Genomic DNA, 16,346 nt, shown 5'->3' with positions numbered 1-16,346 from the left:
AAAAAAAAAAAAAACTTCTTTTTGGTCCTACAGGAAAAAACGCAAACACTTGAAACTAATAATATAATCATTTTTCCATATGTAATATTAAGATTTCCATATATTGTTGATAGGAGATTAATGCTTTAAAAGTTCTAATCCTAAAACTATACTCCTGTTCAAGATATTGCTGTAATACAGTGAGCTAATTTTAGATTTTTTTGTTACTGTGGCCAATGGTTTTTGGTTTTTTTTGTTTTATTTTTTTTTGAGGTGGAGTCTGGCTCTATCTCCCAGGCTGGAGTACAATGGCAGAATCTCCGCTCACTGCAAGCTCCGCCTCCCGGGTTCACACCATTCTTCTGCCTCAGCCTCCCGAGTAGCTGGGACTATAGGCGCCCGCCACCACACCCGGCTAATTTTTGTATGTTTGGTAGAAATGGGGTTTCACCTTGTTAGCCAGTATAGTCTCGATCTCCTGACCTTGTGATCCACCTGCCTCGGCCTTCCGAAGTGCTGGGATTACAGGTGTGAGCCACTGCGCCCGGCCAATGTTTTAATTACTTTTTTTTTTTTAATGTCTTAGGTTCCTCCAGAAGAAATTAATTATTTAACACGAATTCACTACAAAGCTCAGTCGGACGGTATCTGGGGTGAACATGAAATTGATTACATTTTGTTTGTGAGGAAGAATGTCACTCTGAATCCAGATCCCAATGAGATTAAAAGCTTTTGTTATGTGTCCAAGGAAGAACTAAAAGAACTTCTGAAAAAAGCAGCCAATGGTGAAATTAAGATAACACCATGGTTTCAAATTATTGCAGAGACTTTTCTCTTTAAGTGGTGGGATAACTTAAATCATTTGAATCAGTTTGTTGACCATGAGAAAATACACAGAATGTGAATATGCAGGTAAGTGATTACTGAAAAATGTCTCTACTTAACAAACTTAGAATGACTTTTTCAGTTTAAATTTAGTTCTATCATTAATCATTAAATTTAGTTCTATCATTTCATACTATCATGAATGTGTTATATACACTGATACTTTAAAACTTGTGTGGAAAAAACTAACTTATAATTTTGTATCACACACCCTGGATATGTGTTCTGTTTCTAAGCAACATTTGTAAGCGATTATTGTAAAATGAGAGAGAGCAACTAAAACTTAATTTAACCTTTTCAGATAACATACGGGAAATTTGAACAAGTAAGTGAAGCCCTATGTGTTTAGTAAGCTGTGATAAACATTTCCGGAGCACTCACAGAGCACTTGCTATTTGCCAGGTGCTTTATGTATCATTAAATTTTTATCATAGTTCAGAAAAATGTGCAAAGGAAACTATTGTCTCGCTCCTTCAAAACAGTCCTAATTAACTTTCATATTAGCAGATTAAACTAGCAGAGCAGGTTCAAGGGAAATTAAATGATATGGACCCTAATTTGTATCATTCTGAGTTGATTGTGTGGTTTATTCATTCTGGAAACATGTTGATACTTAAAGTCAACCATTGCTTTTGATAAGTGATACTGATTAGGTTAAATCTTCTTTTAAATAGTATTTACCAGTTAGCAAAGTCTGTGTTTTCAGAATTACAGTGGGCACAGAGGTGTTCATAAAATAGGAATTGAGTCCCACTCGATAAGAGTTGCTTAAATTTGATACTGTTGATATTTGGGCTGGATAAAATCCTTATGGTAAGGGTCCGTGCTGTGCATTATAGGATGGTGAGCAGCATCCCTGGACTGCACACTGGATGCCGTTTGCATCCCTCTCCTGTGACACCCACAGTTATACCAGATGTTGCCAGATGCCCCTGGGGCACAGCGTCAACCGCTGTCCTACAGAGTCAGGAAATACTGTAGGGAGAAAAAAATAACAACGACAAAGGCCAGTGTTCATGTTGAATAGATTGAGATTATGGAATGTGTATATTAATGTTAAAGATTGTACCTTGATCAATGTACTTTTATAAACTTGCCATAGATATCTCAAATTTGAAATCTCAAGACAGCTTTATTATTCTTAAATGCTGTATGATAATGAAGAAAATAAAATTTATTTCTTACAAAGTTAAATGTTAAATTCAGTAGAATGATTCATTTATGGTTAACTTTGGGCAATTTATAATTTCAGACAAGACTGTGTAGCAAGTGTTTTATTGAAAAGTAAAAAAAAATTGCATTTTAATATTGTGTCTAGTTTGTTAAAATTTTGATACACTAGTAGGATATTGCCTATATAGTTTCTGTTGCATTTATAATATTGTTTCTGATTTTTTTAGTTTTATTTTCTAGCAAGTTTTAGGCTGAAAGCCACATATAATTAGTTACGTAAGAACTATGAGTTGCCATGGCTACTGAATTGGACATTGGAGCCTTAGACTGTTACCCAGCACCTTGTAAGTACTTAGCAAGGGTTAGATATTACTGTTGTTATATTACTAGGATGCCATCCAGAAAATCTAAGTAGGAATGTCTTTTGACCTGGTAATTTAGAACTCTTTCATCTTTTATAAAGAGGAGTATCCGTCTCCTAGATATAACCACTTCTGACCCCAAAGGCAGATGTGTTGGTTTTGAACTTGAAAGCTAAGTGATATCTATCATTTTTTTTTTTTTATTAAACTGTTTTAAATTCTTAGTCTTCAAAATATATACTTGTTTGATTCTGGTCAAACCATTGCCAACTCCTTTAAGGACAAAGTAGAGGTGGCTTTCTATGTAATTGCTGATTCTGTTTCCCTACCTGTATTATCAAGAGAACAAGAGCAAAACAGAAAATGGGGTAATAGGAAGGAAGGCACATTTTCTTCTCGCTTGGCCCTGGCAGCTGGGGACAAGTCCAGGTCATACCTGCAGTGGGTCCCTGTGGGAACTGCCCTCCGCCTGCCCCCTAGGGGACAAGTCCAGGTCATACCCACAGTGGGTCCCTGTGGGAACTGCCCTCCGCCTGCCCCCTAGGGGACAATCCAGGTCATACCCGCAGTGGGTCCCTGTGGGAACTGCCCTCCGCCTGCCCCCTAGGGGACAAGTCCAGGTCATACCCGCAGTGGGTCCCTGTGGGAACTGCCCTCCACCTGCCCCCTAGGGGGTGCTTGTGCAGTGGTTTCATCCTCTCACTTAGATCTGTCTGCTGGAGCCTCACTAAGGTTGGGAGTTCCTCATGGGATGAGGTACTCTAGATGCCCTCTTGGCAGATGGGATTTTCCGTACACCTCTTCTTCACCCTTCCTCTCTAGGTGCTTTTTCAGCCCTAAGTATGTACTTACACATTTTCTAACATTTTACAGCGTGAACTGAAGTGTATATTTGTGTGTATTCAGATATCCTGACAGCTTTCTACTTTACAATTTTCACACATACTTTATACTTATTTACTACGTACATAGTTCAGACTCCCAAATGTAAATCTCCAACACTGCATTCTCTTCTCTATTTTAAATTCTTGTAGGTGAATGCATAAGTAAACTAATATATCTAGACAGTAGAATGTTATTTGGCACTAAAAAGAAATGAGCTACCAAGCCACAAAAAGACGGGGAGGAAAGTTAGGTGCATGTTGCTGAAAGAAGCATGAAAAGGCTACATCCTGAAGGAGTCCAATTCTCCAACATTCCAGTAAAGGGAAAACTGGAAACTAAAAAGCCAGAGGTGAGAGGGGAGGGAGGAATGAGTGGGCAGGCACAGGGTTTTCAGGGCAGTGAAACTCTTCTGCATGGTACTGAAATGGTGGATATAGGTCATTATGCATTTGTCCAACACCAAGAGCAAGCTTCAAGTAAACTGGACTCCGGGTGATAACAATGTGTTGATGGACGTCTTTGGGCCGTAACAAATGGACCACTCTGATAGTGGGGGAGCCTGTGTGTGTGGAGGGGCTGGGGGTCTATGGAAACTCTATACCTTCCACCCAATTTTGCTGTGAACCTGAACTGGTCTAAAGAATAAAGTCTATTAAAATTCGGGTGTTAAACATGAAAAGGAGCTTAACCTCATTAATCACTGGGTAAGTGCAAATTAAAACCCAAATTTAAAGGACCAGCATCACCGAGTGCTGACAGAATAGAAAGTAACTGCTGAGCAGCACGTTTGCTACCGTGGAGCTGTCGGCCACTATCTGCTAAAGTCAAAGGAGTCAGACCTGGTGGGAGATCAATGTGGATGGTTCTGCCTTCTTCTGTTTCCATTTTACTAACTTAGCAGAGAACTAATGCAGCATATTCCTGAGCTGGGAAGTCGTTGACACATTCGTTGTCACTTTGAGAAACTAGGTGTTTCCTAGGTTTTTATGCACTGCCCTATAAGTAGGTGATACGGTGTGGGTTCCGGGCTTGCGCTCACTCACAGAGCTCCTTACTACATGTCCAGTCTCTAGCCCAGGGACGCCCCTGCAGAACACCTGCCGTGATTCCATCAGCCTTGGTGTTCGCACAATCAGATGGTGTCACGCCGCAGGAGCGGTCCTGCTTACACACAGCAGTGTGAGTAAATCCACAGACCCAGTCTTGAGTGGAAGAAACCGGATACAAAAAGCACATGTGATTCCAGTGAAATAAAGGTCAGAAACAGGCGAACCCAATTAAGATGTAGGCAAGAATAGAGGCTACTTCTGGGGGCGCAGGGAGCCTTGTGAGGTTTTGGAAGTATTCTCTGTGTTGATAGGGTGTTAATTACATGGGTGAATATGTTAGGATTGATTGAAACAATTTGTGCACTTTTAAGTGACAGCTTAACACAACGTAGAATCAGTGCACTCTATAGCATATAGCTCAGCACTGATAAGAGAATCAGTGGAGAGCAAATGGCATCTCGCCTTGACAGGAGTGGAAGGAAGTGCAGGTGCTTCTGACCACTGCATCCTGGTATCAGATTGGCCAGGAAAAGCCGTGGAGACACACCCTCCGTGGGTTGGGGCTCCACTCCTGAGAGAAGACAGCAAGGTCAGCTTCCACGGTGTGTGTCGGGTCCCCGTGCCCGTGGGCCCCTGCTGGCAACTGACACGGCATTGGTGGACATGACACACTTGAGCCGTAAGAAAAGAACTCTGTCCCCAACCCCACCCCACGGGGGACAGATACTGCAGTGGGGTTGCTTGTGTGCTGCTTGATCACATGCCCCGACGCAGATTAAAAGGAACGCACAGAGTCTGAACAGGAAAGGGGTTCCCATGCCAGGTGACAAGCCAGCTCCAGCCGTGAGGCCTTGCCTGCATCTCAGCACGTCCACGTGCTTCCCCTTCTGCCTGGAAGCTGCATTTCCTTAGTCTGCACCTGGCCGAATCTGACTCATTTAAACCCTTGGCTTAAACGTCATCTCAGATGATCCTCTCAGGACTCAAATCTCAATCACGAGCACGAAGTGGGAGCTCAGTGACTTTGAGTAAATTATGAATAAAAACTAAGCGTATACTCACGGGTCCTATAAGGCTACATCGCTTGTGTACAGACAGTGCCCTCTCAGCAGTCGCCACTCCCATGTCAAAGGCTGCTCATGCTTCCCTTCAGCTAATGGTAGGCCAGATGGGCCAGGCAGTGACACAGCCCACCTCCCAAGAGTGCCGGAAACACCTGAGAGAGAATGTCAGAGACCAGATAGCTCTGAAAAGTGTAGGGCAGAATCTAGGAGAAGAAAACTGTGCTGCTTTTTCCAAGGGGCATTGCCCAGTTCCAGTAAAGGAGCAGAGAGGCTGAGAAACAGAGAGGTGCTTCCAATAGCTGGACAGGAATGGGGGAGCAGAGACCAGGGCTGAGAGCTACCGAAGGCATAGGCCCACAGAGGGCTTCCCAGGCTTCACGTGCTAGGAAGAGGAATTTAGGGCCAGCCTAGAATTGGCTCAAAACCTGTTCTTATTAGGGAAATCTGAGATAGTTACTTCTCTAGTTTCTTGCAGAAAACCATTATCTGAAGGACAATAGCACATCACAGACTCCAAACATCCCCCATGTCTGTCATACACAGCATCCATAGCTCGCTGGGCGTCCACCTGGTGGGAGACAGGCCAGTGCGACCAAGTGGCCAGCACACGAGCCAGTGGCAGTGACTTCAGGGCCCAGAGAATGTCAGCAGCCACAAACCTAAGACACAAAGCTTAACATCAAGGAAATAAAAGTCATGACAGAATTTTTAGAGGAACTGGAAATTATTTTTTTTAAAGAATCAAATGGGCCCAGTTTTGAAGGATGCCCCTGAGAGCCATCGGCCCCAGCAGAGAATCACTGCTGGGGTCTCTGTTGCTTATCACAGAAATTCTAGAACAGTGTCCAGAACATAGTTGGCACTCAATAATTATTTGCTAAAGGGAGGAAAGAAGGAAGAGAAGATAGAGTAGAACGTGTTCCATGTGAATTTTTTATTGAGGAGGCTTGACAGGCGGCCAAGAGGCCTGGGGAGGCCTGTGTTCCTGGCTTTCGACTGTTTGTTGAGCAAAGACAGTGACCTTTCTGTTCCCAGGGAGAACAGGCCTTTCAGTTTCATTATGGATGATGTTCTTCACAGCCCTTAAGTTACTTTCAAGAGGAAGAGGAGACTTCGTAGACCTATTTAAGTAAGATTGAAAGATGCTTTTATTTTAAATCTCTGAAATTTTTATACTTCTGGCCAACAATGGACATTCTTCGAATTTTTGAAATTTACAACTTAATCATGACATGTGAACATCCTAAAGTACACATATGTCCTTGAAAATATTCCACAGAGAAGCTACAATGAAAGCCATAAGACTGATTGGCTCTGTGACCATGGTTTGCAGATTGATTTGAGAGACATGACCTGCTGTCCAGGCATGTGCCGGTTGATTTGTGTCCTAGGAAACCCAAGGCGTGACGCGGTGACCCACTTTGCAGGCAATATGTTTATATATAAGTGATTTCAGGAGGCAAAAACTGCATTAGATAGCTTTGGAATAAAAAAATTGAAAAGCTTCTAGTGATCCCAGCACTTTGGGAGGCCAAGACTGGCAGATCACTTGAGGCTAGGAGTTTGAGACCAGCCTGGGTGACATGGTGAAACCCCATCTCTACAAAAATTAGCCAGACATGGTGGTGTGTGCCTGTAATCCCAGCTACTCAGCAGGAGGAATTGGGGACAGGCAGAGGGAGGGGGCTGAGGTACAAGAATTGCTTGAACCCGGGAGGCAGAGGTTGCAGTGAGCCAAGACTGCACCGCTGCACTTCACCCTGGACAACAGAATGAGACTGTCTCGGAAAAAAAAAGAAAAAGAGCAACAAAGTTGGTAAATAAATAAATAAAAATTTTTTAAAAATAACATTGAATGATCAAGAACAGAAGGCATAAATGACTAAAATCAGAAATAGTGCAGGTACATCTTTGCATTACCCAGCTAAGGCATAGTAATTAAAATCTTCTCATGAAGAAAAGGCAAGGCCCAATGGCCTCACTAATGAGTTCTACCAAACATTTAAAGAAGAAATATCTGCCAGGCATGGTGGCTCACGCCTGTAATCCCAACACTTTGGGAGGCTGAGGCGGGTGGATCACCTGAGGTCAGAAGTTCGAGACCAGCCTGACCAACATGGTGAAACCCCTTCTCTACTAAAAATACAAAATTAGCCAGGTGTGGTGGCACAAGCCTGTAATCCCAGCTACTCAGGAGGCTGAAGCAGGAGAATCACTTCAACCCGGGAGACAGAGGTTGCAGTGAGCCGAGATCGCTCCAGCCTGGACAACAAGAGCGAAACTCTGTCTCAAAAAATAAAAAATAAACAAGAAATATTATCAGTCCTTCATAAGCGCTTCCAAGAAATAGAGGAAAAAAGAACACCTTCTTTTAATTATTACAAGAAACTAAATGTACAGACACCCTCCCAAAATTAATTATCTCTTCCAAATTTTCCCGATAAGATCAAGGGCCTCATCTTTTGTGATCATAGCTTAAGTGTTAATTCTTTCTTAACTTATATAGATAAAAATGTCCCTATTATGGAAAGTTATTTTTATTTTCCTCACTGCCAAAATTTTATTGATCACCATTTTCTAACATGTGGATTTGAATATAATCTCTTAAGGTATTTACAGAAATTTTAACCTATGCTATAAAATATCAGGAAGTGGTTATCTTAGAAGCTTGTTCTTTGGAATTTTGTTGATAGGAGCTGAAAATTTGAACAGCTCAACAACAATTGTACCTAATAATTTAGATTAAGTTACTTGATAGTTTTAAATGTGAGAAAAGGAATGAGAAATATTGGAGAAAGGAATTGGATATAGTGAGCATGAAGGAAGTTTTCTAAGAGTGTTCCTGCAAAAGACAGCAGAGCAGCAGTGGAGTAGCTTGCTGGGCAAATGAGGTCCAAAAAAACTAGCTGTTACTTAAATAAAATGAAATCATAGCTATATGCAGGCTGGTAGGAAAATTCCATCAGAGAGAGAGAAAACTTGATAGAGAAGAAAAAGGGAAATTGTTGGACGATGTCTTTGAGGTGACTGTGGGTGAATCTTCCTCACAAGAAGTGAGTTTTGTTTTGTTTTGTTTTTAAGACAGAGTCTCGCACTGTCACCCAGGCTGGAGTGCAATGGCGTGATCTTGGCTTACTGCAAGCTCTGCCTCCTAGGTTCAAGCAATTCTCCTGCCTCAGCCTCCCGAGTAGCTGGGATTATAGGCATGCACCCCTACGCCTGGCTAATTTTTTCTATTTTTAGTAAAGATGGGGTTTCACTGTGTCAGCCAGGCTCATCTCAAACTCTTGATCTCAGGCGATCCACCTGCCTCAGCCTCCCAGAGTGCTGGGATTACAGGCATGAACCACCACACCTGGCCCAAGAAGTGACTTTTGATAAGTATATGGATCATCCATCATTCTAGGTGGAAAGCAGAGGATTAGGGTTGTACAATGCCTAGATGGAGTGATGGTGTTGGGAGTGGGTGTTCTCTTCTGCATGCAGCAGTTTTCTCAGAGATCTGAAAAGGTTACCCCAGTGTCAACATCAATGTGTCAGTATTTCTGGAATATGGCAAGCCCTTTCCATCTGTGGATTTAAGTCATCTTCTATGTCTGGGACATTTTTCTTTATTATTATGGCTCTCTTTTTCAAGGATACCCCTTAGCACATGCTGGGTTTGTTTTACCCTCTCTTTCATACCTACAATACTTGGCCTACTCCTTTTTAACTCTTTCCACTTCCATTTCTTTTTACTTGCTTTTCTCAGTCTTGGCCTCCATGTCTTTCTCTATATTTCACTGATATCTAGAGCCTTTTCTGTTGCTTCTAATTTGCCTTAATTGAATGTAATCATCTATTCCCAGAGTTTATTCTTAACCTCCTACCTGCAGCATTATAGGTCATCAACTATCATTCTTAAAGTTGTCACAACCTCTCTTAAGAAAATTCTCCACATAAAGCCTAATCAAAATGTCTTTCTTCCTTTCCTTTACAATGTTTTCTGTGTGTTATGTGTCAGAATCTGCTGCCCAGATCAACCTAGTGAAGGGTTTCCCTGTTTTTTATCCCCTAGAACATTTTACAGAGCATGACAATTCCTTCCTTGAGATTTGGATAACATTTGCCTCTAAAACTTTCAGTGCTTAATTTGGTAGTGACAATTCCAAAATGTTAAATTGCACAGATTCTGGGGGCTCAACTGCATCTGCAGCCACATGACCTTGCGCAGGTAATTTACCTCTCTGTGCTTCTGTTCCTTATTGATACTATGAGAATAAAATAGTGATTATCTCAAAAGGTTGTTGTGAGGACCAAATGAATTAGTATACATTAAACTCTTAAAATAGAAACTGGCACAAAGGAAGCACAAGTGTGTCTGGCTGTCTCATTATTATTATTATTATTATTATTATTATTAGAGTTGTTGGATTATAATAGGTACAGTATTGTATATTAGTTTCTTCCTCAAAGCCTAGTTCATAGACTTATTTATTATTTTTTAGATCTTTAAAAGAATATCATTTTCCCATTCTTTCTTTTCTGACTGCAAAAGAAACAAGTTTCAAACAGACCATTTATGCCTGAATCTCAGAACTGATTTCTAGGGAAAACATTTCAGGCATAGCCTTTTGGTTTTCTACATAACTAAAATTACGTGAAAGGTGAACTTATGGAAAGAAAAAAGAGCAAAACACATTAATCTTTTTATAGAATATTACCCATCACTGCTTTTGTGTTATTTTTGTTCTGTATTATCTGTGCCAAAGTCAGCTGAGTCATGCATCCATCGTGCAGTCCTCATATTCCCTAAGAGAGCTGACAGATATGGCTAACATTTTTTTGATATTTTAGTAGAACCTACTTGCAAAACTATTTGGCCCAGAGCTTTAGTTGGTAGATAATGTTTGGAATATGATAGGCAAGAAATTATACAGTTTTTTAGCTCTTCCAAACACATTGGTTTCCAAGGTCTTGCATTTATTTATCAATTTTCAGTTATTCTAAGAATTTGTTCAGTAATTTCAGTCACAATCTTTTCTTTTCTCTTCCATTTGCCACCTTTATTTTTTCTTTTAAAAATCTGGGATGATACATACTGTAAGTGAATTAAAAATATGCCATTGAAGGGCACAGTGGCTCACATCTGTAATCCCAGCACTGTGGGAGGCTGAGGCGGGCGGATCATGAGGTCAGGAGTTGAAGACCAGCCTGGCCAAGATAGTGAAACCCCGTCTTTACTAAAATTACAAAACTTAGCCGGGCATGGTGGCACATGCCTGTAATCCCAGCAGCTTGCGGAGGCTGAGGCAGGAGAATTGCTTGAACCAGGACCCAGGAGGCAGAAGTTGCAGTGAGCCAAGATTGTGCCACTGCACTCCAACCTGGGCTACAGAGTGAGACTCCATCTCAAAATAAATAAATAAATAAATAAATAGATAATGAAACAGTGCAAAACATTATATTTTCAAAGTTTTTTAAATAGTAAAATTTTTGCCTCTGGAGCCTCAGAAAAGGGGCAAAAAATAAATGGAGCTATTGAGAAATCCTTCATCCCTTTAGGCGGACCCTGCACGGGATTAAAAGGTAACAGAGTGATAGGATACAGGTCTGTGGAAATAGGAGCCGTGATACAAATGGAACAATTTCTAAATAAAAATATGCTTGAGGGAAGAACTGTCCCTACCTCAAGGTAGATGAAGTAAGGCTAAGGCATCCCAGCCTCCTTACCCAGAAAGAACAATAAAAGCCTATTGTTCTTTCCTGGAATTGATGTTGGATAAGCCAAGAAATGGAGCAAGAGGGAGTGCATATTGTTGAAAACCAGTTAAATAAGGCAAAGGTCAATTACATATTTACATTATTGTTGTTATTATTGTCTTTGAGATGGAGTCTCGCTCTGTCACCCAGGCTGGAGTGCAGTGGCATGATCTCGGCTCACTGCAACCTCAGCCCCCCCGGATTCAAGTACTTCTCCTGCCTCAGCGTCCCAAGTAGCTGGGATTACAGGCACTCACCACCATGCCCAGCTAAATTTTTTTGTGTATTTTTAGTAGAGACAGGATTTCACCAGTGTTGGCCAGGCTGGTCTGGATCTCCTGACCTCAAGTAATCTGCCCACATCAGCCTCCCAAAATGCTGAGATTACAGGAGTGAGCGACCATACCCGGCCAAAATACATATTTAAATTAAAACTGAAGAAACTCTAGCCCATGTACACCAACATCTTTCATAACAACAGTCAAACAGATACACGTCAAATCCATCTTAAGAGTGGATTTAAATATCAAATGGTGACATCTTTACACAACAGTCTGCCTCATTTTTGAGTTGTACATTGATGCTCATATAATTTTCTAATTACATGGTTTTAATTATAAAATTAGAACTCTTCTTATCTTAAGGATATTGTCTTTATCTGTAATACTTTATCAATATAAAACATGTTCTAATTTTATTTTCTTTTATCAAGGCTTTGCTGACATGCAGAAGGATTATTTTAAGGTATTTAAATCTACAATTTTTTATGTGTTTAGAGTTCCGACTTGGTGTCTTGCCTGTAAAGATTTTTCTTTACAGAATATCATGTAATTATTCATCCATATATGTTTCTAGTACTTTTATGCTTTCATTTTAAAATTAAATCGTAAATTCACATAGATGTCTCTATGACGTAGAGAAATGTTACTTTCTTCTAAAAAACTAACCACTATATCATCGATTCTCAAATAATTTCTCTTTTTCTAGCTTTATTTTATTATATTTATTTATTTATTTATTTTGGAGAAGGAGTCTTGCTCTGTCACCAGGCTTGGAGTGCACGTGGCCAGACTCCTCAGTACTCACTGCAAACTCTGCCTCCGCGGTTTACGCCATTTCCTGGCCAGCCTCCCGAATAGCTGGGGACTACAGGCGCCCCGCCACCTCGCCCGGCTAGTTTTTTGTATGTGTTTAGTAGAGACGGGGTTTCCACCGTGTTAGGCCAGGATGGTCTCGATCTCCGAGGTGAGGGTGGGGCCGGCCCGCCTCGCCTTCCCAACAGTGCTGGGGATTTACAGGCTGAGCCACCGCGCCCGGCCTCCTTAGCTCATTTTAAATGCCACTTAATCATACATTAAAATGCTAATGTTAGGTCTGGGCAGCGGGCTCACGGACTGTAATCCCAGCACTTTGGGAGGCCGAGGCGGCGATACAAGGTCAGGAGAATCGAGGACATCCTGGCTAACATGGTGAAACCCCGTCTCTTACAAAATACAAAAAATTAGCTGGGTGGGTGGCTGGCACTGTAGTCCCAGCTCTCATGCGGCTGAGCAAGAAGAATTGCCTTGAACCTGGGGAGGCAGATTTGCAGTGAGCCAGATCGCGCTCACTGTCACTCCAGGCCTATGGCGACAGCAGTGGACTCCATCTTCCAAAAAAAAAAAAACTAAGAAACTATATGAGTTTCTGGGTTTTTTTGTTTTGTTTTGTTGTTTCTTTGCAATGCCAAGTTACTTAAATGCAGAGGAATTTATCAACCTAAGGATTTAGGGGGATTAAAATAAATAGCATTTAGCATAAAATTAACTAGGTAATAATAATAAAAATTGTTATCTTACAGGTCTTAGAGTTTTAATTATCTTGTACTTCTTAAAATTACAACTTTAAAAATTTCTTTTTAGAGGGGAGCAGCATTTATGTCAATTGTGGTCATTTAAAGTGTCTTGGCCTAGGCTGTCCTCAAATTTTCAAAACCAGACCTTGCCTGACCCATTAAAGCGAATGGCTAAGCCTGGCCAGCTGTGTCGGAGGAGGTTTGTCCTCCCTTAGTTCTTCCTCAGATCCGCAGTGGGTTGATCCTGCCCTTTCCGAAATCCACCAGCATGTTTGCTGGTCAAGTTGTACCCACTGGCTCCTTGATGGAGCTGAATGCAGTTTGTTGCAGAAAAATTCAGGAGCTGCAAAGTTAAGAGGCTCAACTGTGGCACAGAGTCAACAGTTTGCAAATAAAGCCCCTGGAGCTAAGATTTCCTTTCCTGTGTTAGCTGCCTCCAGGATACACAGGGGCAGGTGGGAGTGTCAGCTCTTGTACTTGCAAGAGTGGATTCGGCTTTAGCCAAACTCCTGCAGAGTGACCCAAGGAAGCACTGAGGGTCTGAGGAACGACAGGGAGCAGAGATTTACTGAGGAGAGTGTGACCTCCCGTCCTAGCACCATTGCTGTTACTTGGGTAAATTAGGTAGAACCTTGCAGTAAGAAAACTTGGTCAAAGGTACTCCAGCAGAGTCTTCCTATGAAACCATGCTCACTCAGCACCACCTTCCAAGTGCAGCCCAGCTTCCTCAGCCCGGCTGCTGCAGCCACCCACCCCACAACCCGACCACTTCCTCCTGCCATCCCAGGGCATCTGAGGTCCTCTGTGGGTACAAAACGGAGTAGGAACCAGTCCCTCTCCCAAGACATACGGGGATAGTGCCACGGGACATGTGTGCACATCTGCAGGAGCAGTCAGGGCCAGCCCTGCCAGGGGGTCATGGGGAAGACCCTCACCAAGCCCATGGCCGTGGAGGCTGGAGGCAGGTGCTGCTCTGAGAGCCCATGACAAACCCAATCCTCCCCTGCCAGGCCGTCATCTGCTGATGACGGATGATGGTTTTACCTGAAGCATCTGCATTTGTATTTAATATATTCACTTTTCAGGAATAAAGAGGGATGTTCCCATGCATTTTTTTCCAGGGTATTTTACCGACTCCTGTTGTAGCCACCCATTATACAACCCAGCAGAACTGGAAGAAAAGGATGCCATCGGAGTGAGGCAGGGGGCCCAGAGGCATCTGCAAGCAGAGCTGGGAATTGCTGGGGAGCAGGTACACGCAGCACCCAGTCACAGCTGTGTCCACAGGAGTCCAGGTTGGCAGTGGGCAGAAGCTGAACAAAGTCCAGGCTGGATCTGTGCTGTTGGCCTCATGAAGCACCATGAGGATGAAGGATGGGGCTGTGGATGGGGCTGTGAATGGGTTGTGGATGGGCTGTGGATGGGAACGTGAATGTAGCTGTAGATGGGGCAGTGTGAGTCTTTGTGTGTCCCAGGCAGGGTTGAGACTGTGGAGGAATCTGTCGGCCACACACCAAAGAGGAAATTCAAGTGTCCACTAGAAAGAATGTCCAGGATCCTGTGAGCATGTGTGTTACCTTCATCCATTCAAGAACATCTTTAAGAGAGGACGGATGTTCTCCAGACAGTGCTGGCCGGTTTCTATGGGATTTTCTGTTGAGGATGTGTGTGTGACAGGGTTAGTTCTTTAAATGAAGACACAGACAGGTTTACTGGAACCAAGAAACCAAAGCCAGTTTATCATTCAGACTTGAGTCCACAAAAATTTACTTAGCTAAAATTGAGGTTTTGGAAATTATCAGTTACCGAAAGATAGTGTTCATTTTCTTTGAGGAAAACAATATGTTTATTTTCTCTATTTTTCTGTAAATTGTTTACATGTGTGTTGTTAACACTGCACCAATTTGTGTCAGATTTTTCCAGAGGACATTGTGTTCATGACAATCTATCACCACAAGGCAAAATCAGACAGAATTTGGGGAGAGCATGACATTTGTTACCTTCTGCTTGTGAGGAAAAATGTCACCGTGAACCTGGATCCCAGTGAAACGAAAAGCATCCTCTACCTGTCCCAGGAGGAGCTGCGGGAGCTCCTGGAGAGGGGGGCCAGGGGCGAAGTCAAAGTCACCCCCTGGCTAAGAAGCATTGCCGAGAAGTTTCTGTACCGGTGGTGGCCTCACCTGGATGATGTGACCCAGTTCGTGGAGCTTCACAAAATACACAGAGTATGAGAGGCAGGGAGGTCGAGTCAGCCGTGTGGAATGCTCAGTGCAGGAGACACACCATCGAGCCAACGACACACCCAACACAGGGCGAAAGGGGCACGTGATTGCCCATCGTCTATAAATCACTCGTTTCACCTTTTCATCAACTTTGTCATATCTTCATTTTTCCCTTTCCTTTATTTCTATATTTCTCATCTGCCTGGTTGCAGGGAGGAAATTTAACATTTCCCTTGTCCCAGTTTCCATTTTATAAGCACTTGGCCGATGAACAGCAGCTAATCCTGAAAGTCTTGGGGAGAGCTTGAGAGTTCTGAAGCGGGCGGACTAGCACGGCTGGACCGTGAGGCTGCCTCCCCACAGCTGTATCCAAGCCTCCAAGGTCAGGAGGGGTCTCTGCTTCATCTGTTTCTTTCTAAATCACTTATTTCCAAGTGCAACACAAGGTTGCATTTTTTAAAAAAGACACATTCAATCTTGCATCTTAAGCCTTGGCGATGTGCATTTAAGTTCACCTTTCAAATGAATTTAGGCTTACAGAAATTACAGTCCTAATACACGCAGTACAGAAGATGTGTATGGTCTCAGCCAAGTGACTTGACGTTTATCCACTTCTGTTCATTTGATTACATTTCAGTAATATGCTTACAAATAAAGACATACTTGCTTCAAAACATACTGTTGTTGAACACAAAGTAACTACATATTAGGTTTTGGTGTTTAATACAGAGAATTTCAAAAACCAGACCTGGTAAATTTTTTTTTTTTTTTTTTGACACGGAGTCTTGCTCTGTCACGTAGGCACGAGTGCAATGGCACGATCTCGGCTTACTGCAACCTCTGCCTCCTGGGCTCAAGTGATTCTCCTGCCTTAGCCTCCCGAGCAGCTGGGATTACAGATGCCCATCACCACGCACGGCTAATTTTTGTATTTTTAGTAGAGATGGTGTTTCACCAAGTTGGCCAGGCTGCTCTCGAACTCCTGACCTCATGGTCTGCCCACCTTGGCCTCCCAAAGTGCTGGGACTACAGACCTGAGCCACTGTGCCCGGCCCAGACCTGGTAATTTTTGAAAATTGCCACATGTAATCCAGAAGTGTGATCCACTAAAATCCTTTCCTCAGCTATAATGTTGATTGCGACTTGATAAC

At 42.6% G+C, this 16,346-nt stretch overlaps 2 protein-coding genes across 8 annotated transcripts in view; both read left to right on the top strand.

Moving 5' to 3' along the window:
- IDI1 (isopentenyl-diphosphate delta isomerase 1) overlaps nucleotides 1-14,158 on the top strand; it is a 21,675-nt gene extending 7,517 nt beyond the window's left edge. For 2 of the 6 annotated variants that reach the window (XM_017885809.1, XM_017885812.1), the window contains one exon: nucleotides 566-2,170. In XM_017885809.1, the coding sequence (XP_017741298.1) occupies nucleotides 566-883 (318 nt within the window). In that variant the 3' untranslated portion in view covers nucleotides 884-2,170. Of the gene's footprint in view, nucleotides 1-565; nucleotides 2,171-2,264; nucleotides 3,276-3,433; nucleotides 3,634-9,454; nucleotides 9,611-11,851; nucleotides 11,884-14,094 lie in introns of those variants that run through there. The other 4 variants (XR_001887980.1, XR_001887978.1, XR_001887979.1 and 1 more) reach the window with 4 other exon arrangements.
- On the top strand, nucleotides 11,509-15,651 carry IDI2 (isopentenyl-diphosphate delta isomerase 2). Of its 2 annotated transcripts, XR_001887981.1 has the most exons (3): nucleotides 11,509-11,883; nucleotides 14,095-14,268; nucleotides 14,887-14,969. XR_001887981.1 is itself a non-coding variant. In XM_017885813.1 (2 exons), exons 1-2 carry the CDS (start codon nucleotides 14,079-14,081, stop codon nucleotides 15,202-15,204), a joined length of 465 nt encoding a protein of 154 aa, XP_017741302.1. In that variant the 5' UTR covers nucleotides 13,015-14,078; the 3' UTR covers nucleotides 15,205-15,651. The 2 variants fall into 2 exon arrangements, 1 of the variants encoding a protein (XP_017741302.1); XM_017885813.1 differs by lacking the exon at nucleotides 11,509-11,883 and having other exon boundaries at nucleotides 13,015-14,225; nucleotides 14,887-15,651.
- Nucleotides 15,652-16,346: the final 695 nt, after the last annotated feature.

Source organism: Rhinopithecus bieti, unplaced genomic scaffold (assembly GCF_001698545.2).
Source record: "Rhinopithecus bieti isolate Rb0 unplaced genomic scaffold, ASM169854v2 scaffold_15437, whole genome shotgun sequence".
Taxonomy (NCBI): Eukaryota; Metazoa; Chordata; class Mammalia; order Primates; family Cercopithecidae; genus Rhinopithecus; species Rhinopithecus bieti.
Note: the sequence above shows the minus strand (reverse complement) of the source record. Positions and strands in the feature narration are given on the sequence as shown.

What these genes read in the sequence shown, in the direction of transcription:
- IDI2 (XM_017885813.1), top strand. Translation starts at nt 14,079, where the DNA reads ATGCATTTTTTTCCAGGGTATTTTACCGACTCCTGTTGTAGCCACCCA. An exon ending in TGGGAATTGCTGGGGAGCAG is followed by an intron (nt 14,226 to 14,886) that starts GTACACGCAGCA and finishes AATTTGTGTCAG; the next exon opens with ATTTTTCCAGAGGACATTGT.